The 22,162-nt window shown below is 37.4% G+C and overlaps 1 protein-coding gene and 1 long non-coding RNA gene across 2 annotated transcripts; both read left to right on the top strand.

The window, feature by feature from the left end:
- Positions 1–594: 594 nt before the first annotated feature.
- Positions 595–20,545, top strand: LOC120433444. Its single transcript, XM_039599652.1, has 5 exons — positions 595–661; positions 818–1,135; positions 1,221–1,311; positions 20,156–20,225; positions 20,329–20,545. The coding sequence occupies exons 1-5, from the start codon at positions 595–597 to the stop codon at positions 20,428–20,430; spliced, it is 648 nt and encodes a 215-aa protein (XP_039455586.1). The 3' UTR covers positions 20,431–20,545.
- Positions 8,294–9,165, top strand: LOC120433445. The gene is made up of 3 exons (XR_005608564.1): positions 8,294–8,346; positions 8,896–8,965; positions 9,043–9,165. It is a non-coding gene; the product is annotated as an uncharacterized LOC120433445 (long non-coding RNA).
- Positions 20,546–22,162: the final 1,617 nt, after the last annotated feature.

Raw genomic sequence — 22,162 nt, 5'->3', positions numbered from 1 at the left:
TGATTTTGGGCACAAAACAGATTTTGCTGTTAGAAAACTTGCAGACTTCACTATATACAGTGTAGACCCTCTAAACTAAGTTTGGGGATGTGATCTTTCAAGAAATGCAGACCAAACTGTTGTTGTTTGTTTACTTACACAGCATGTCTTGTAGAATTAACTGTGGTCACCAGCAACAGCATAGTGCAGTCATATCATTTTACAGTGTGATGTGAAAGCGTCCAAAAGTATCTGCATATTTGTCAGCTCCATGATGAAACTTTCCACCACATCCTTTTCATTCCTGTGACTAGAAAATGGACCCACCAGACTGTGAGGCATCTGAACTGCCACAGGTGGTGCTACCAGTTATTTGCCATATAACTGTGTTTAGTTTCTTGAATTGTGTTTGGATTTTGACAATTTTTAGTTAAACTGATTCATTTCATACATTACATCCATGTAAATTATCGTTTCAACAAATGGTGACACATTCACATACATTAGTTCAGAATTCAGCAATAAAGCAACTAACCACTTCCTTTTTGTGGCTCCTCCTCAGACACAAATAAAGCTGACAGTAAAGTTCAGGTCTGTTTCTCTCTCTGTCTGATGATGTTCAAGCTAAACCAAGCAGCACTGCTCTTCATCGAGCTATTAGTGATGTGTCATGTCTTTGAAGGTAAAGAGCACATTTGTGTTTAAGATTCTTTTTCTAGATTAGATACCGATATATATTTATATTGACTGATTGTCTCCGTTAAACTTTATACACTGTTAGAGCTATCCAGATGTTATATTAAGATATATTTATATTTTTATTTCCTTTAAACTTCAGTAATGCTTCAAAATGAAAACGGAGCTATGACGGTGCCCAGAGGAGACTCAGTGACGCTGACTTGCAACATATCCAAGGAAAATGCCTCACTAATCACCTGGACTAACGGCAGATCAGTTTATCAATATTCCATTGTGCTGAATCGCACCTATTCAAGTTTCTCATTGCACAGACTGAAAATAAATCATGAGTTCCCTACAAAGCTAATTATTTTTAGTGCTCAGCCTGAAGATGAAGGAATTTATGCATGTACCATAACAGGCCAAAGTGGTGTAAACAGCATTACATGGAATTTAACTGTGTCTGAGAGTCCCAAAGGTAGGTAGCGAAAAAAGGCAGATGAGTCACTTCTAGTAAAGGTCAAACAAGCCATTTAAATTAATTCTCTGCTGATTTTATACAGAATCTATTCCATCACAATATTTTCTATACATATTTCCACCTGCAATTGGATTCCTTCTGTGTGGCATCACGCTAGCTGTCTTCCTCTACAGGTGAGTAAAACCTTTATAACTTTATCATCAATGCATGAATGTTGCTCTTTTCTATGCTGCTGCAGAACTGTTGCAAGTGCTTGTAAGACTGATTTCGTTATTAAACTTGAACAACATTTTTTATTGTGTATGCCTGCATTTAAAGAGTTAGTTCATCTCAAATTACCAATGATTATTTTTTACTTGACCGAGCCGTTAATTTTATGTACATGTTCAGGATTTGAAACATCTAAATGCTGTGTCTTGTGAATTTTTGTGTTCACTATTTCTGCAAACACCACAAATCTATTCTAAATTTAAACAGGTGAATCAGCCCTGTGTGCTTTAGCTTGGCCTATTTTTCTATGCGGTAGAGGATGAAAAGAGGAAATGTCAGTAGTGAAGACATGTTTAAATGTGGTTAGAGTCAGAGTCAAGTTGAGTATAGGGCCATTTTCTATCCAACCACAACCTCTATGTTCCTTTTTAACTAGAAAAGTATACCAGCTGTTTATTTTCTCAGAGCCCAGTTTGCAGAGGCTCATCATACTTAAACCTAAAGATTTTGGAGAACAAAGAAAAAGAACAAGCCATGAGTCTGGATATTAGTTTGATGTCTCAGTTTGAGATCCGGCAATAAGAAGGACAACAAAATTGTAATGCTGAATTCATGACAAGGATAATCTGAGAGAAGACGAGGATAAATCGCAGCAAAAATTTCTGGCACAACTTCACCTACTTCCAAGGTGCATGGAGAGGATGAAAGAATTCACAAAGCAGGAACTCCAGCAACACTTGAGGGAAGATGAACAACTTTAATAATTGACCGCTGCATTTCGGCTTGTGGCCTTCATCAGAGTCATAGTAAAACATTGTAGAAAATTGCTTAAATACAAGACAGGAAACAGAAAAAAATTCAAATTAACCAGTCAAAACTTCATAGATAGGTCAGCTGACATATAGGTATTGGTTATTTGGTTAAGTCACGCCCAAGTAAATCGTAAAATAAGTAAAATAACACATGCATGAAATGCATAGAAGGATACTATAAATATACACACAGATTTAAAAAAAAACCCCAAAAGGGCAGTATTTAATAATAAGTACAATAGTTTACTATTAAATACTGCCTTTTTTCTTTTTCTTTTTAAATCTGTGTGTATATTTATAGTATCCTTCTTATGCATTTCATGCATGTGTTATTTTCAGACATATCGAAGGTTATGTCACGCCCCTCCTCCTCATCATTAATGATCTAGTCCAGTATTTACTTGGGCGTGACTTAACCAAATAACCAATACCTACCTATTATATGTCAGCTGACCTATCTATGAAGTTTGACTGGTTAATTTGAATTTTTCCGGTTTCCTGTCTTGTATTTAAGCAATTTTCACAATGTTTTACTATGACCCTGATGAAGGCCACAAGCGAAATGCAGCGGTCAGTTATTAAAGTTGTTCATCTTCCTCAAGTGTTGCTGGAGTTCCTGCTTTGTGAAGACGAGGATAACTCAAGGATAACTGGATCATAGGTGTAACTAAACATAAACATTTACCAGGTATGGCCTGGTATTTTTATGTTTAACTTGTGTTACGGCTGCCGTTGTCGGTTGGGTTTATGACATGCAAATGTGAGTGTGCAGGTGCGCCTCCAGGAGTGGTGGATCCCGAAGATGGTACGCCAGGACTGGATGCTGCTCTGGAGGCGGAGTATAAGACGGCGCGGTTGAGGACGGCAATTATCCATCCTCGGTTTTACCCCAACCGGCTGGGGCTGCGACATGCCCTGTGTTGCTTTGCTGGTCCAGGAGGAAGTAGGGGTGGATCGCCTTTTCAGTTGGGTACAGTTTTCTCATGTTTAGTTAGTCAGGGAGGTAAGCGATTGGTGTTTGGTTATGTTTCTTTGAGGCTAGGTAAGCAATCGCTCCTCTGAGTTAGTTTCCCCTTTTGTTTGTTATTTTGGCGTGCGTCCACCCCGAAGCCTGAGTGACTCCTGTGAACCCATTTTTCGTTTCGTGTTTGTAAATAAACTATTTCATGTTTTAATTATTGTGTGATGTGCTGCTTGGGGTCGAGCAGGGGATGGATCACTCTTCCTGTTGCGGTCGGGTTTCCTAGACCGGTGTTCCAGATCAACTGGCGTTTAGATCAACTGGCGTTGGTCGAACAGATGTGTGGCAGACTTGCGTTTCAGGAGCTGCTACCGACAAACCAGCAAAAAAAAACAACAACAAAAAAAAACGCCAAATGTGTCATCTGTGACACTTGTGAGGTTATCTCAAACACACTCCGCCAGTCTTGATGCCGTTGAACAACAAAATGTTTAAAAATGTCGCGAGTTTACCTGGTGATATCCTCATGCGCGACGCGATCGCGAAAACAGCAAACAATTAACACCACGCCGATGTTGTTCACAGGACAGCAAGAGTAAACGATCGGGAGACTCTAGTCGTCGTTATCGTCCCCCTCGCACGTTTAATTTCTCCGATTTCAGCGTTTTGCTTCACAACTAAAGCGTGCAGTTTACTTTGTGTGCACTAACATGGACTCGAATCAACCAGCGCCACCTCTGGCCAAGTGCCACAGCCTACATCCAGATTAACTTGTGACACATCTGCACCTGCTGCTATGATCACATTGAGTAGAGGCTGAGTGGCTGCACTTACCCCGGTACATCCAAATCTACCCACAAACATGTTGAAAGATGCAATCCCAGCAATGTGGATTGTCAACACTAAAACAATCAGTAAGCAAAGACAACAGGGATCAATTTTTTTCTGTTTATTTAGCACCCACAACATTTGTAGTCGCCTTCTGCACAGGGGAAGTCCACACACACTGTGTGGTACCACTTTCATGAAGGTGCATTCAATCTGCAAGACTGAATGAGATTGTCAGGGTCATTGTCTGACTGTTTATTACTAATCACCTGCTGTACATTCACAGTAACTGCCATCTCCTTACAAATGTTTATTAGATTAACCACACTTATACAGACTGTATATAACTACCAACTCTAAAATGTTTGTTCGCAGAGCAAAGACACAAGCAGACTACGCTAACGACATGTGATGTTACAACACTAGTGAAATATTAGTGTCATTTCATTCATTTCAAAGGTTTATTTGCATGACGCACAAACAGACACAATTGAAAGGTACAAATGTATTGTGCATGAAACTAATTCAAACGTGGTGCAGATGTGTGTCACAAGTTAATCTGGCTGTAGGCTGTGGCACTTGGCCAGAGGTGGCGCTGGTTGATTCGAGTCCATGTTAGTGCACACAAAGTAAACTGCACGCTTTAGTTGTGAAGCAAAAACGCTGAAATCGGAGAAATTAAACGTGCGAGGGGACGATAACGACGACTAGAGTCTCCCGATCGTTTACTCTTGCTGTCCTGTGAACAACATCGGCGTGGTGTTAATTGTTTGCTGTTTTCGCGATCGCGTCGCGCATGAGGATATCACCAGGTAAACTCGCGACATTTTTAAACATTTTGTTGTTCAACGGCATCAAGACTGGCGGAGTGTGTTTGAGATAACCTCACAAGTGTCACAGATGACACATTTGGCGTTTTTTTTTTTTTTTTTTTTTTTTTTTTTTTGCTGGTTTGTCGGTAGCAGCTCCCAGGGCTGGACTGGGACAAAAAAATCGGCCCGGGCATTTTGACTAGAGACCGGCCCACCAGGATAGAGATTGAAAATGTGACGTCATTCAGGGTAAAACCGCAAAGGATTCTGGGAACTTGAGGCAAGAGGTACTAGCGCACGCAGGCTTTCAATTGAACTCAGTTACACAGCGATAAAAAGAAACCCAAAAATGGCAAGAAGCTGTTGTATTATTAACTGCAATAGCCGGTCGCATGACAGCCACGGAAGCCGACGGGTAAAGAGATCGGGTTTTTATCGGATTATGTCGTTGAAGAGAAATTTTTTAAGCCATGTTTCAAGTAAGAGCCAACGGATGGTCTAGATATACCAAATATAACGTCTCAGAACACTCCAGCTCACATGTTAGTCTGCTCCAAGCATTCCCACAAAGGTCAGTGTTTTGTAGTACTTAATACGTCATTTTCTTAACATAATTGGTGATATAGGTTACAAGCAAGTCTGGCGCTGAACAGAAATTGTCACGCTATGCTTCTTTATTTATTGTATATAATATTGCGTTTCGCTTCTGTTATTACCAGGGTACATTGACAAAAACATATACTTTTATTCACAGGATAAAACAGTTGTTTTGTATCACTAATTGTCCAGTGCGATTACAACATACAATATTATTGTCACCAGAAATTATTTCCACTACTAATTAATTACCGTTGAGCTCAAAGGTTATATTAATAAACGGTTAACGATTGTGTATTTATGAAGACGATTTGTGAGACTGGTAAACTTACCTTTGTTTGTACATGGTCTTTCGTTCTACACGGTGCATTTCAAGGTCCTGTACCCATCCGTCGGTAAACTGTACCGGGCTTGTTGCAGTGACCTGAAGTTACTAAAACTTCATGAGTGTATGCACTCACCCAAGATCCATATAATTATAAATCTGAGCGTGGTTAAAGTTGGGCAGCACGCTAACGTCTTTTGTCCACTTTGTGTGCTCGTGAGGGTCTGACCCTCTCACTCCTTTGATTTTTTCCTCGTATCTTTTCTTTGCCTTTTCGTCGAGTCTGTCTTTGTATGGTCCGGCATTGTTCTCCTTAGTTTTGTACATTCCTTTTTGTGCGGCAAAGAAAAACCAAGAAGGTATTGGAACCGAGAATGAACGTTTTATGGTGCTGCAAATGCTTGCATTTGATGCGGTATTTGGATTGTTTTGCCACGAGTTCCTGGCATGCAATGCGCGAAAGTCACGTCATCTGTCAATCGCTATAGGAAAACCATAAAGCCTTTGCATGAAAACAACTGCTTTGATGTACACTGCCTTGTTGGTATATATGTATCAATCTAATAAACTTAAACCTACACCATCCTCCCTATTCTGGATTTTAAACAGTACATAGCGGAAACAAAAAGACTGCTTGGTCGAGTTAACCTCCTGAACTATCTACAACACATGGTAGAAACCTTAAATTAAGACCAAGAACACTAGAGGTGAGACATGATCATTAATTAATATTAAAATTAATAAATGACAGATTTAGTGATATTTTCATAAACACCTCCTTTCCTTTTTTGTTCTCCATTTTCTTTAGTTCGTCTATAAGATTGCTGAACAAGGGGAGGGTGCATTCGGCCTCCTCGGCTGTAATTGGTCCAGCCCAGAGTCGATCATGACCAATTGGCCAATCCAACACCTTTCATTATATATACCCTTCCTAAAAAAAAAAAAAAAAAATAAAAAAATCCATCGGCCCATAAAAACAAAAAATCGCCAGCGGCCCACCGGGCAAATGCCCGGTATGCCCGATGGCCAGTCCAGCTATGGCAGCTCCTGAAACGCAAGTCTGCCACACATCTGTTCGACCAACGCCAGTTGATCTAAACGCCAGTTGATCTGGAACACCGGCCGTAACACTTGTTTTTAGAGGTAAGTCGCAGCGAGTGAGCAAGCACAAGAGTGTAACAGTATATAGTTAGATTATTGTACTTATATATAACAAAATGAGCTGTATTACAGAGTGTTACTATACAAAAAAGGAAAGCTTTCAAGGACAGTTTTCATGTTTTCTATTGATATGTATTTTCATTTGGTGTTGTTTGCAAATTATGTTTTAATATATAAACAATTCAATATATAATTCAATTCATTATCTATCATGTTAAAAAATACAGCTACAAATAGTGACTGCTTTCACTGTCTGGAAATTCTCACAGTCAGCGCCGTAGCTCCGCAAACGCACATAACGCACACTGCGTAGGGCACCAAATGGCCGGTAGGGCACCAAAAAAATCAGGGTCGTAAAAAAAAAAAAAAAGTAAACCATATTAATACTATAAATATCATATGCATTAATATGGTTAAACAATACAAAAGCAACATAAAACAATTTTCCCGAGAAAAGGGGTGAATCTGCTTTGTGCCCTGTCTCCAGTCTCCTCCTGGTGCCCCCACCCCACTCCCAGTGGTCTGTTCTATAATGCCTCAATTCGGTATTGGTAAACACCTGTTTGAACATGGCCTCGAAACGGCAACAGGAGTCGGGAGCGGAGAAAAGAAAGAAGAAGAGGAAGCGTGATGAAACTCAGGCGTCGCTTGCGGGTAAGGCAATGTTTAAATAATAACAATAAAAAAAGTTCATTATTGTAGCCCTTGCTTGCACGCTCATGTCCGTCAACTCTGTGATAGCTCCTGTTAGCAGTGTTCATACTGTGTTAACAAATGTTGCAAATGATTGATGTTGGGTAGTTTGTTTACGTTGTGGATATGAATATAGAATGGACTACTAAAAGCAACTCATCATGGTCACTCAATTGACGGTTTTCAGATAACGTTAGCAATCGTGAGACTAGCATTTCCCTCCTCAGGTTGCTAGCTGGCTAACGTCATGCATGCTACTGATTAACCTTAACTTTGGGATAGGTCAGTGATGCAGTCAAGTATTATTATCAGATTAGACAAGATTACTTTGTATGTTGCTGCATTTCAGGATATCTATAAAGACGCATATCTTATTTATGCGGCATAAATAAGATATAGGTTTCATATTACAGTGTAATATGAAACCTATATCTTCAATAATATAGATTTCCTACTTGCATTTATATCAAATTATGTACAGCATGTTTATATTGCCATTTGCCATTATGAAAATCTATACATGTAAAATATAGTTAGTAATTTTAAATGTACCAGTGACTTACTTAATTTATTAGTCTTATAATGCAATTTTTCGTAGGCCTACTGTAGATTCAAAATTGTATTTCTGTAAAATCCTGAATATTTTCTCTTGTATGCAGGGTCAATGCTTAAATATGTTCAAGGAGGATCTCAAGGACAGGATGAACCATCCAGTAGTAGTGCCATCCCTGGACATCAACCACCAGCCATTGTAGACCCTGCAACAATCCCTAGCCAAGAAGAACAAGAACCATCAACCACCAGTTCAGGTACAGTTCCATACACAAGTACCACTGAGAGTCCTGTCACTGAGAGACTATCAGAAAGTGACACTGTGGAGACATGTGTGCCCCTTCAACCGATCCTGCTCTTTGGCCAGCTCACATTGTAGATGCTGATCGTGTTGAAATTGTGCGAGAGAGGTCCTTTTAATGTCAGCTCTGATTTTAATTTTCCAAAGGGGCCTGAGTATTTATTTGTAACAGTATTTTAACCTCCTTTAACCTTATTTATTTGTTTAACTGTCATGTTTGTTGTTATTTAATTAAACAAATTCCACTGAGAAATTCAAAAGTATTAATGTTTTTTTGTTTTTTTTTTAAGGGCGGGGGCACCATAAAGCATTTGTGCTTAGGGCACCCAAATGGCTAGCAACGGCCCTGCTCACAGTGATGGACGTTTTGCATTTCCTGTGGTCACTATAAGATTTAGAGTTTGTTAAGATTTACTAACCAACTCTCATATGATAATGGACCTGAAACAGGTGGATATAACTAAGATGTGCGCTGTCATTATTGGTCACTGCTTTTACTCTGCAGAAAAATGATAATGAGGACACTGAATCAGGATCCAGTCCAGGATCAGTTTGCACCTAATTCAGGAGACCAGGTCAGAAGATCTTTGTCATCTGTAACACTTTCCTAGTGTCACCACCGATTCTTATTTGATCCTTTTGGTCTTTACAGGCAGCGTTCTCTCAACCACAGGGTGGCACTGCTCACTGTAAAACAACAAACAGAGCCGTCAGTATATGGAGAGGCTGAATTTAATCTATGGTCACTACTGAGCTGATGAGTCTTCCAGTTAGACAGAAACATGGACGTTTTTCAACTTGAAAGCTGAAACTGCAGGGAAAGCCATCATAGGGAGGACAGCAGGGCTACTGTTGCCAAGAAATTTTGGATTCAAGGACTACGAACTAAACATGTTGTTGCCGAGACAGAATGAATTTTTAAATAAGTTTTCAGTGCAGTGAAAACGCGTATTCAGGAACATTGTATATTAATGTATTTAAAAGGCTATAACGGTTACTGAAAGGTACATAACCAAGTCATAATAAAATAATACACTATATTTACAATCCCCATATATCTTTCCCTATATATCACTGCTTTTTCAGTACAGACAATGGCAACAAAGAACATGGTTTAAAATACCTCCAACATTTTTATCACTTTCACCATCAGATTAGTGTTTCCAGGTAAGAGGTACTTTCTATATGTTCCCAATGCATACCACAAGAAATCAAAGTTATAAGGCTTTTTGTCAATTTGTGAAAAAGAAAACATTAAGTGAACTTGAAGGCCTTGCTGGATGTAAGAGAAAATTTAATGGTGTTTTTAACATGACCCCACTCTACACCCATACAGGTTTTATCAAATTCATTCAACACATTTTAGGTTATGATTACAGACAGAATGACATGCACATACACAAATGCTATCAAAATACAACCTACCTGGTGAAGTGAATAAATATCCATGTTATGGCAATAATGGATGAACCAAACAGAATCCACATGGAGCTTTGAGGGAACAACAGGTGGTTGTTTTCAGTTTTTTTTTTTTTTTTGATTTTTTAATCTTTTAATCATTTCAGTGGAGAACATCAGTGAAAATTAGTTTTTAGTTTCTTGGCTGGTTTATTAAATAGAAACAAAGCTTAATTATTTTTGATGAAATATGTATATGAAATGTACAGTATTTTTCATTTTCATTTTAAAAGAAATCTTTCAATATTTAGTAATTAAACAGTATTTTGTAAAATAATTTATATTGTCATGTGGGTTACCTTCATTTACCATTAATTATATGACTTTTTAAGGTCTAACCAACCTACTCCCAGATACAGTATATGGGTTTTTCATGTTAATGTAGACTGAGTGTATGTTGAGTTTTCTCACAGATTTTGTTTTGACATTTTGTAATTTTTCTTGAGATCTTAGAGATTGGTATAGATAAGTACAGAACTGTGTTGTTGTCCAGATGAGACTTGTTGATGTTGACTTGCACCATATTAATAAAAAAAAAAAAAAAAAAAAAATCTCTTGGACCAAAGTAAGATCTGACTTATATATCTCATTATCCCATTCTGATACACTCACTAGAGATGAACAGCGATAAGCAGTCAGAGTTGTTTGTCCTACAGCGTTGGCCCGACCCAGGATTATGCAGATGAAATGAGAGGAGTAAGAAGACACAGTTCATTTGACTGCAAACTGCAATCTACTGACCTCTAGTGGTGAGATTTTAGATATTGGACCTTCTAATTGTAAAGTTATTTTTTAAAACTGACATGTTCCATTATTTATATTTTAAAATATTGTGTGCTTAAACTTTGTGTACCCATAAAATTATTTTTATTTAATGACTGAAAATTAATCAAGATAATGATATTCGTGTGCAACCTGAAGACAAGAAACTCTATATATGCAACATTTTTATTAATATTTTGTATCTTGAGCCCCACTTATCTGCACCAGTTATGGTACAAACTTTTTCCAGTTGTGGGTGGGGATAGCAGTGGTGCCTGTGCTTTTTGAGAAAAGTGACACATAGTTTAAAATGAGTTTGACCAACATGCATATTAACATGCATAATGCCAAACAAGATTTGATTAGCAAGATTTTTTTCTTTTGAACAAAGTTAAATGCATAAATGTAGAACACATAGTGGAACCAGTGGAACATGTAATGCTTTTAAAAAGCCAGCAGATGGTGACAGTTGATTATATGTTATGACACGATATGTAACTAAATTGATACGTTGGTTAGCACTAACTGGATAAGTGTGATTTAAAAGATGGTCTTAAACCTTTGTGATGTCTAAGATGAATACTTGGATGTACAGAACTGGAGGTTCGTGATAATTGATATACCTGTTTAAGTTAGCTCTGTGTTTTTCTGCATTGCTGTGAGCGCCCCAAATACATTCTGTTTTTTAAAGGTTGTTTTCTGGTCATTACGTTGAGAGGCTCAGTTCAAGCTGTGAGCTGACAAGAAAACAGTTCTGAGAAAAACTGAACAGAAAACAAAGTGTGCAAAAGAAAAGATGCACTGGATCAATCGCTCTACAGTTTGGAATAAAAAGATCTGAACAGCAATCTCTGCTGACAATTTCTACATCTACAGATAATATCTGACGGTGATGTTATTTCCATGATTTAAACAATATTGTTACTAACTGGTTGCAGGTAAAATAGGACATATCGTATCTTCTTCTGATTTTGTTTGTAGTATTCATTCGTCCAAAATAAAGGCTTGTCTTTGTACATCACCTCACTCTGCCTCCATTGTCTGCATTTGGCTCTGCATTCTGCTCACTCCTCGCCATCTGCCCTCGCAGACGTGACAGATACACATAAAGCTGACGGTGAAGTTCAGGTATTTTTCTCTCTGTCTGATGGTCTATGCTCGTGTCCAGAGAAGACTCAGTGACGCATCTATTCAAATTTTCTCATTTCACAGATTGAAAATAAATCATGAGTTGCCTACACAGCTAATTATTTTAAGTTTTCAACTTGAAGATGAAAGACTTCATACATGTGCCATAATAGACAGAAGTGGCCTATACTGCATGACATGCAGAGGCAAAACGGTAGGTAGGACCACCAATTCACTGCTGATTTTACATAGAATCCACTTCAAAGTATTTTCCACAATTACTCCCACCTGCATTTGGATTCTTTTAATATGGAATTACACTAGCTGCCTTCTTCTGCAGGTAAGAAAAAAACTTTTATCTTCATAATGAATGTTTGACTGCATTTAAAGAATCACTTTACAACAAATCACTATTTTTATGTTGACCGTACAGTTTAGTTTTATTTTTATGACAAGGTTTTGAAACATCTGGATGCTGCAGCAAATATGAAAAAGACTAAGGAAATATCATGGTGTTCGTTGGCTTAAGATTGAAATTCTTTCTATTTTCTCTTTCTATCTTGTTTTAAAACAAAGTTAGAAAAGGACATTCAAGTACACAATAACGTTAACAAGTAAAATGCATACAGATTCAAACCAAGCTGCACCTCTTAGCTGCACCTGCTCAGTTCAGTTAAATAACAAAATCACTATATTAGCAGACACAGGGCGAATGTTCATACCAGACCAAGAATGCAGCTGCAAAATCTCTATTGCATCCAGCTCTGCCAGTAAACATGGTAAACTGTGATGGAGCAAAATACTGAAACTGCATCCATCAACAGTGAGTGTGTTATAAAAAATAAAACACAGAATAAATGTGTCTGGGTGTACTTTCTGTTGTTACTCCCCAACTTTTCAGTTCATATGAAGATACATTATTGTGTTTTTTCTGTCAAAAGATTTAAAGGAACACCTGAATTATCAAGTTTGAGCTAAAACTTTTTTAAGTAAAGACATAAATATATTGCAGTTTTTTGTTCAGTACTTATGTAAGAACTTCAACCTTCTAAATGTTAAGGCTTGAATCAGCCTCTGTTCTTTATGTTGGCCTATTTTTCTGTACAGCTGAGAATGAAACGAGTGAAATGAGAGCGTGAAAGTGGTTAAAGTGGTCAGAGTAAACGCTGTCATTGACTCTGGGGCCATTCTCTTTGTGGTAACCCTTCTTCAACATACATGCTTCCATTCTGCAACTAGAAAAATACCTTTGGTTATTTTCAAATTTTTATTTTCATGAGAAGGATAATTTGAGAGAAGACGGGAACTCACAGCTTATATACAGAGAGGAGGAGAGAGAAAGAGGCAAGTTTAGAGCGCATTATAGCAGGAACTTACTGTGGTTCTATAGGAATACAGGAAGTGAAAAATCAGAAATTAGAGATGATCACAAAGAGCCCAGAGTAAAGCAAGAACAGATATAACGCATCCAAGAAAAAAAAAAAATATATCATTTGTGCTTTCTGTGGCATTTTCACACATATTCTTCAGTGGCAAAGGTCTGAAAGAGAAATGTGTTCTTACTCAGCAAATTGCATTCAGGCATATTTATTGTATACTTTTTGTTTTTTTGTCTAACACACTCACAAACTCTACTTCCTGAGTCACAGCTATATATAAAGAAAATATTAAGAAGACAAGAAAGAACCTAAGATATTAATGTAGCAGCAAACCTGACAAGATCCTCCAGATCTCCATCAGACTGAGGTCTGAGGTGCCAGGATAAACTCAGCTGTCCTGGTCATAGATGTTTTAGTGGCACAAGGGGAAGAGCTAAATAATATTGGGCTGGTAGTTTTAATGGTGAGACTGAGCAGTATCAGAATTGTACTGTGTTAAATAAGTTGCTTGTTTACATAATAATAATTCTGATAGAAACTGATAGAGATCTGATTTTCAATATTCAAAAATTACACAGATTGAAAACAGATCAAAGATAATTTATTTTAGTTCAGACTGGATGTGAATGACATTTTACATTTCAGTTCTGAAGAACTGAAGAAGCTTCTCGGATGAGAGGTGAAACGTCTTCAAGCAACTAAAAGAAGTCCAGACGCTTTTCTTCGCAAACTCCTTTGACCAGAAGTATAACTTATAGCATTTATTTTCATTATAGGAACAAATACTCTAACAGACGTTCCCTGGTGGTTCATTGATATGAGAGCATCACACAGTATCTGCAGATTTGTCAGCTCAAAGATACAAATTTGTTCAATTTGAGGAGCCTATCCCAGCTATCAATAATACCCCTAATTTGGTAAAAAGCAAAAAGTAATGATTATTTTCACCATAAAAATCATCAGCAAATTCTCAAAGTGAAGGACACAGAAAAAAACCAATGTTTTGTGTTTATACTAGTCACTTTAATGCAGTGTTTACTTATCCAGTCTGATATATTCAGGTAACTGAAACTTCTGTAGAGTGCTAAGATATTATTATTGGTCACACCTTTACTCTGCAGAAAAATTATGATGAGGACACTGAAGCAGGATCCAGTCCAGGATCAATTTCCATCTCCGTCAGGAGAAGAGATCAGGAACTCTTTGTCTTGATATAGGTAGCGCTCTCTCACCACAGGGTGGCACTGCTTGTTGCAAAAACAATAAACAGAGCTGTGAGTATATGTACAGGCTAAATTCAATCTATGATAATGTCTAAGCGGATAATCCATCCGCTTAGACATTATTACCTTCAGTTAGTGCCTGAAAGGTGTTGATAAAGTTTAGTTATTTAGCTGTCAAAACATTCACATTCTCACCAGAACGTGTGCAACACAGCAAAAGACTCCTGCGATGAAATGTCATCACTTAGTTGCTAATGAATATTTATATATGTCTCTTAAAGAAAAACATACTAATATTAATAATAATTACATTCTGTAATTAGCCATGTGAAGGTGAACTATTGATTAAGACATACATAAATATCTTCTCTGAAAATGAGAACAAGTACACATGTTGCACGACTGTGAAGTGTCAGCTAGCAATGTGAATCTGATGTGTGCAGCACGATAAACTATACAGATGTGGTTTTACTCTTATATTTATGACTGAATTAGTGACTAAGTGACTAAATTACAAGGTGAAATCATTTGAAACAAAATTGTGTTTAATTTCTTGAATAACTGTGCTTGAATTGTGACGATATGTAGTTAAATTGAATCATTGCATACATTAAATCCATGTAAATCATTGCGTGTATACATCACAAATGGTGACACTTTCACATACATTAGTTTATTAGCTCAGCAAAACAGCAACTAATCTCTTCCTTTTGTGGCTCCTGCTCAGATACCAATAAAGCTGACAGTAAAGTTCAGGTCTGTTTCTCTCTCTGTCTGATGATCATGATGTTCAAGCTAAACCAAGCAGCACTTCTCTTCATTCAGCTGTTAGTGGTGTGTCATGTCTTTGCAGGTAAAGAGCACATTTGTGTTTGAGGTTTTGTTATTTCCTAGATGTTCCAGATTAAATACAGATGTAATGTTATATTGACTAATTGTCTCTGTTAAACTTCAGACACTTTTATAGACGACCACAGAGCTGTGCTGGTATCCAGAGGACACTCAGTGATGCTGAGTTGCAACATATCCAAGACAAATGCAACACTGATCACCTGGACCAACAGCAGATCTGTTTTTCAATATTCTACTGTGCTGAATCACACCCATTCAAATTTCTCATTTCATAGACTGAAAATAAATCATGAGTTCCTACAAAGCTAATTATTTTAGTGCTCAACCTGAAGATGAAGGACTTTATAAATGTAGCATAACTGACCTAGATCGCCTACACAGCATTACATGGAATTTAACTGTGTCTGAGAACCCAGAAGGTAGGTAGGACAACAAACAGGAATAATCACTTCTAGTAAAGGTCAAACAAGCCATTTAAATTAATTCACTGCTGATTTTATACAGATTCAATTTCATCACAATATTTTCTATACATACTCCCACCTGCAATTGGATTCCTTCTGTCTGTGGCATCACACCAGCTGTTTTCTTCTACAGGTGAGTAAAACCTTTATAACTTCATGATGAATGCATGAATGTTGCTTATTTCTATGCTGCTGCAGAACTGCTGTCGGTACTTTCAAGACTGGTTTGCTTAATACTCTTGAACATAGTTTTTATTGTGTATGCCTGCATTTAAAGTGTCACTTTACCTCAAATTACAAATGATTATTTTTATGTTGACCAAGCAGTTTAGTTTTATTTATATGTCCAGGTTTACAAATATCTGAAGGCTTCATCAAATAAGAAGAGAAGAGGGACCTGAAAATGTGTTTGTGTGCCTTTTATCATGATGTTTATGGACTTGAAGATTTAAATTGTTATATTTCCATCATGTATTTACAGCATGAAAAAGAAACCACCTACAAGATAACATTAAATAAAATATATGCTGTAGTTCAGGTAAAGTAGATTCATAAACTCAAAATGAACTGACTCAGTTCATTTCAGTTAAATAAGAAAATAATCACATTAGTGGTCAGAGGCTGAATGCTCACACCAAACCAAGTATTCATCTGCAAAACTCCTCATTTCACTTCTGAGGCCAGAACTTCTTTTTTTATTCCTATTTTTAAAAATTTTATTTCACAAAATGATCGATTATTATATACAAGTAGCAAGTTTTTTTTTTTAACTAAGCACTGTAACCTATTCTGAATTTAAAGTGGTGAATCAGCTCTCTGTAATTCTTTTTCTTTTTTCTTTTTTTTGCTTGGTTTATTTTTCTATATAGCAGTAGGTGAAAAGAGGAAATGTCACTTGTAAAGAAATAGGTGGTAAGAGTCAAAGCTGTCATTGACTTTGGGGCCATAGATTTGTTCAACAAATTGTAAAATAACAAACAACAGACCTGGAGTCTTGGTATCAAAGCTTATATGGGGTCTTGTGTGTCTCTGTTTAATATTCAGTCCTTCAATAATTAATATTTTTATTTGTTACTATATGGAGAGACTGAATTCAATCTATATTCACTTCTGAGATGATGAACCTTCCTGTTACTGAGAGACATGGACAGCTTTTATTTTTATTTTATTGTGAAGACCCCAGACAGCTGACCACTCACCACTACATATATATGTATAACTGTATTAAAATCCACTCGGCATCTAGTATATATACACTGTGAAAGCATAAATAAACACATCAAACCAGTTAAACTTCTCAGATATGATTTGGTAAGTACTAAAGGAGGTTGTTAATCAGTTCCAGCTGCTTTGATGTTAATGAAATAAACAATCGGCTCATTAGAGGGCAACAATGAAACAACCCCTAAACAGGAATGTTTTTACAGTTGGAGGAACTGAGATTTTTTCCCTCCTCATCTTTTATGTTTTTTTTTCACTAGTTTTGCATTTGGTGAGGGTCAGTGTCACAGCTGGTAGCATGAGCTGATAAGTAACATGTGTTAATAAAGAAATGCAGAGGTTGCACAGGTAGTCCAACTCCTCTGGCATGTCACATCAACACATAACACTGCATGAAGGTCTGAAGAGCAAGGAGGAGATGGTCTGAGGAGGCATATCCAGAGAGGAATGCACAGACCTCGACAGGTAAGGCAACAGCACTATGACTGCCATTAGGTATTTGGATTAAATTCTGGGAATCATTGTTAGAGTTATGTTGGTGTAGTGGGTTTTCCCTGACCCTGTAGAACCCTGAAACCCTGGTCTTTCCCCCCCACGTGTATATAGTGCACCCGGTGTGGATTAATAAAGAACTGTTTAACTGTATCTCTCAGTCTGCGCCTGAGTCTGTCCCGCCTGCCCTGACAGAAGGAAGACAGGATAAAAGACATGCTGTGGAAGAGAGCCAGAGATTAATAACAAGTATGATTCAGTGCAGAGGGTCTATTAACACTATTAGCACTATTAAGGTGACTGAAGAACAAATACTCAGTACATCATGAGAACCCCCCAGAAGCCTTTGCATATTGCTGCATAACTGAGGGAGGAATTGGGGTCCAACCCTAACTATGTTCATATATTATTTACCTGTTTTACTGTTATACTCTAATACAACACTAACATGGTGACACTGAGAGTGAAGGGTATGATTAAGGACACACACATGCAGTGTGGTGTACAAATAAGTGTCAGATTTATATCAGTCATATATCTATAAAACAAAAATACTTCTACACACACTCAATGAAATGAATCAAAATAACTTTCCTTTGTTGTATGGTAACACTTTGTAATGCAGTTCACGTTTTCACTATGAGTGCAGCACTCTAATTATAAACTTTTAGACAACTGTGCTTACTGACTGACTGCAATTGGCAAATAAAACTGCAATAAAAATACCACATCTGGTAAAAGTGATATGATTGTGATTAGTAAACCTGTGATCCATCCCAGTGCATACTTCTGTATCGATTATTTCCACTTTGAAAAGTTTCCTGTTCGTGCTCTTTCTTTGCAGTTAAAGAGAAACATGAGAGACACATTCTAGTATTAGAATCTCTTTTTCCTGAAGGACGGACTGCTCTTGAATTGTCCAAATTTGTCATAAAACTAATTCATTATTCTGAGGTTACCTTTCATTCTGCAAATCATGCAAGACAACATTAGCTCTGATCTTAGCAGCAACTAACCACTTCCTTTTTTTATCAGCTCCTCCTCCTCAGAAATATAAAGTTGGGGGTGAAGATGAGGCCTGTTTCACTCTCTCACTGTCGGCCATGATATTACAACTGAACCAAACAGCGCTGCTCTTCATTCAGCTGTTAGTGATGCTGCGTGTCTTTGCAGGTAAAGAGCACATTTGTGTTTCAAATGTATTTATTTTTATTCCAGATTACATACAGATGTTATTTTATATTGACTGATTGTTTCCATTGAACTTTAGTGAAGCCTGAAGAAAACAACAGAGTTATGTTGGCATTCAGAGGAGATCCAGTGACGCTGACTTGTAACATATCTGAGAAAATGCATCACAAATCTCCTGGACAAACAGCAGATCTGTTTTTTCACTATTCTATCCAGCTGAATCGCACTTTTTCAAATTTTCATCGAACAGACTAAAAATAAATCCCGAGTTTCCTACAAATCTGAGTATTTTTAGTGCTCAACCTGAGGATGAAGGACTTTATACATGTAGCATAACTGGCCTAGATGGCGTACACACCATTACATGGAATTTAACTGTGTCTGAGAACCCAGAAGGTAGGTGGAACAACAAACAGGAATAATTATTTCTAGCAAAGATCAAATAAGCAATTTAAGTTAATTCACTGCTGATTTTATACAGAATCGATTTCATCAAAGTATTTTACATTCATACTTCCATCTGCAATTGGATTCCTTCTGTGTGGCATCACACTGGCTGTCTTCTTCTACAGGTGAGTTAAAGCTTTTAACTTCACAGGGAATGCATGAATGTGTCCGTTTTCGATCCTGCTACAGATTTGGCAGCACTTGCAAGACTGATTCGATCATAAAGCTAAAACTGCATTTTATTTGGTGTCTGCCTGCATTTAAAGAGTCACTTTGTTTCAAATTACAAATGACTATTTTGATCTAATTTACATGTTATTTACATGTCCAGGTTTTGAAACATCTAAATGCTGTCTGTTGTGAATGTTGTGTTCTCACCATTTCTGTAAACACCACAAACTTATTCTAAATTTAAAGAGGTGAATCAGCCCTCTGTGGTTTTGCCTCGCCTATTTTTCTATGCAGTAGAGGGTGAAAAGAGGAAATGCCAATGAAGAAGTGGTTAAAGGTGATTAGAGTCAAAGTTGACTCTGATACCATTTTCTTTGTGATAATCCTACCACAGCCTGTACGTTTATTTCTTACAACTAGAAAACAATGCCAGCCAGTTATTTTCAAAGACTCTGAGCCAACTCTGCAGAGGCTCATACTTAAACCAACAGCTTTTGAACAATGCATTTTAAAATAAAAAAAGCTTGAATCTGAGTATCGTACAGAATATGGTGTCTCAGAAAACAATCCTTGGGAAACCTTAGGTCCTTGCATTCAGAACAAACAACAAATTGAAATGCACTCCTCAAAAACTTGATATTTACTGCTGTAAATCAAGGCGTGGTACATTGGAAACCAGTCCAACAAAACAGCAGAAGATAAAATAGAGTCTAGTGTTTTCCATTGTTAATAACTGTGAATGTTGTGTCATTGAAGACATGCATAATTTAATATATAATTCAAAACTCTATCTTGTTAAAAATACAGCTAAAAATAGTGACTGTTTTCATTTTCTGCAAATGATGGCGGGATGGACATTTTGCATTTCCTGTTTTCATTATGACACTTAGAGTTTGTTAAGATTTACTAATGCTTAAAACAGGTGGATATAACTAAGATGTACGGTGCCATTATTGGTCACTGCTTTTACTCTGCAGAAAAATGATGATGAGGACACTGAATCAGGATCCAGTCCAGGATCAGTTTCCCCCTCATTCAGGAGAAGAGGTCAGAAGACCTTTGTCATCTTTAACACTCTCACATGCCTCTGCCTTAATTTCTATCTTTGCATCACCACCAATTCTTATTTGATCCTTTTTGGCTTTTATAGGCAGCACACTCACAACCACAGGGTGGCACTGCTCACTGTACAAACAACAAACGGAGCAGTCAGTATATGGAGAGGCTGAATTTAATCTATGGTCACTTCTGAGCTGATGATTCTTCCAGTTACACAGAGACATGGACGTTTTTCAACTTCAGAGGGACGACAACACGGCTACTATTGCCTCTTCAGCTCAGAAACACAGCTCTGGCTGTGAGCACAGCCAACCACTTCCATTCAATCCCTCTGTTCACAAGGAGCAGCCAGCTAGAAGAAATTTTGAATTCAAGGACTTAGAGCTGGGCGATAGAACGATAACGATATGTATTGCGAAATAACTTTTTCTCGATAGAAAAAATTAAACTATTGCAATAGACCTCATCTCTCTTGTCCTCTTAAAAAAAAACCGCCAATCCAAATTAAGTAGCGCAGAGCCGAACCAATCACAGCCACAGCGTCACGTCGCGTGACTTGTTACGTGCGGCACAAGTGTCAAGGCGCACATGTGTATTTGTTTGGGAAGCAGCTAGCCGGGCTGCCCAGGTAATGAAGGAAGTGAGTGTGCCGACTAGAGAAAAATCAACCGAGGCGTGACCGAAGGTTACCGAAGAAAAAAAACGATGATGGTTCCAGTGCGGAGAGATTGTCGAGCGGAAGGGCCATAGAAGTTCCGTAGTGTGAAGGTATTTCGGCTATTTCAAGTCTGACAAAAACAGAGTAAGCGCGCACTGTAAATTGTGCGAAAGCAAGTCTGGAAATACAATAAACGGTGCATGCTCAGTCTCTGACTGAAAGCGCTAATCGTCATTCGGCTTTTCTCAGACTAAAGTAACTGTTAATAAAACTGTTTGAAAAGCTAAGCTATACAACAAGGAGAGATTGAGAATTTCCTTTTAGTTCTCAGTTTATTTGATATTGACAAAAGTTAGTCAATTTTGTCTGTTCTTCTGTAAAAGAAACTAAGATTTATTTTTAGAATTAAAATTTTGTTTCTAAGTGGAATTGACAATTTAGTGGTCTGTTTTGTTTGTTTTATTTTGAAACTTAAACGCTTTAGTGGCTGCGTTTTGTGTAGTTTGCAATATTTGCCTTTATTTATCTGAAACTGAAGTCTCATGTTCCTTAAGTACATCTACCCTGTTGAACTTATTATGGGAAATAAATATTTTAATTAAAACAAGCTGCTAATTATTTCACATTTTACTTGTGAGCAACGGCACATTTAAATCTTACAAATGTAGTTATTTGGCTTATATTGTGATATATATCGTTATCACCTGAAATGAAAAAAACATATCGTGATATGAAAAAATCTTATATCGCCCAGCTCTACAAGGACTGGAAAAAAGAACTAAACATCTTGTTTCAGAGACAGAATGAACATTGTTAAATATGTTTTCAGTGCAGTAAAAACTTATTCAGGAAAATTGTCAGGGCTCTAAACTAACTTTTTTTGCCATGGGCGCACGATGCACGCTTAACTTTAAAAATTTTTACGTGCCGGCACAAAAGTAAGGCGCCTCAAATTTTTCAACCGCATCGCTTAACACCGCAGTTTTACATGTGCACTTTTTGGAAATTGCTGTCCATACAGACAATATTCATTTCTAAATTATTAACTAAAATTTTGTGCTTAAAGTGCTTTGGCAACATTGTAGAAAATGTTAAACTTAATCATCATCTTGGCCTGACGACCTGTTTGCTGTTGCATGCTGCTGAAAGGCAGTGGGAGAGGGGACACTTGGGCAGTGCATTTATTGCAGCATATAATGTGTTTTCTGGATACACTGTGCTTTTCAGCATTCAAAGATTGATGGCACCGTGTCAGAGCTGGCTATGA

Source organism: Oreochromis aureus, linkage group 16 (genome assembly GCF_013358895.1).
Source record: "Oreochromis aureus strain Israel breed Guangdong linkage group 16, ZZ_aureus, whole genome shotgun sequence".
Lineage (NCBI taxonomy): Eukaryota > Metazoa > Chordata > Actinopteri > Cichliformes > Cichlidae > Oreochromis > Oreochromis aureus.
This window is presented reverse-complemented; position numbering and strand designations above follow the sequence as displayed.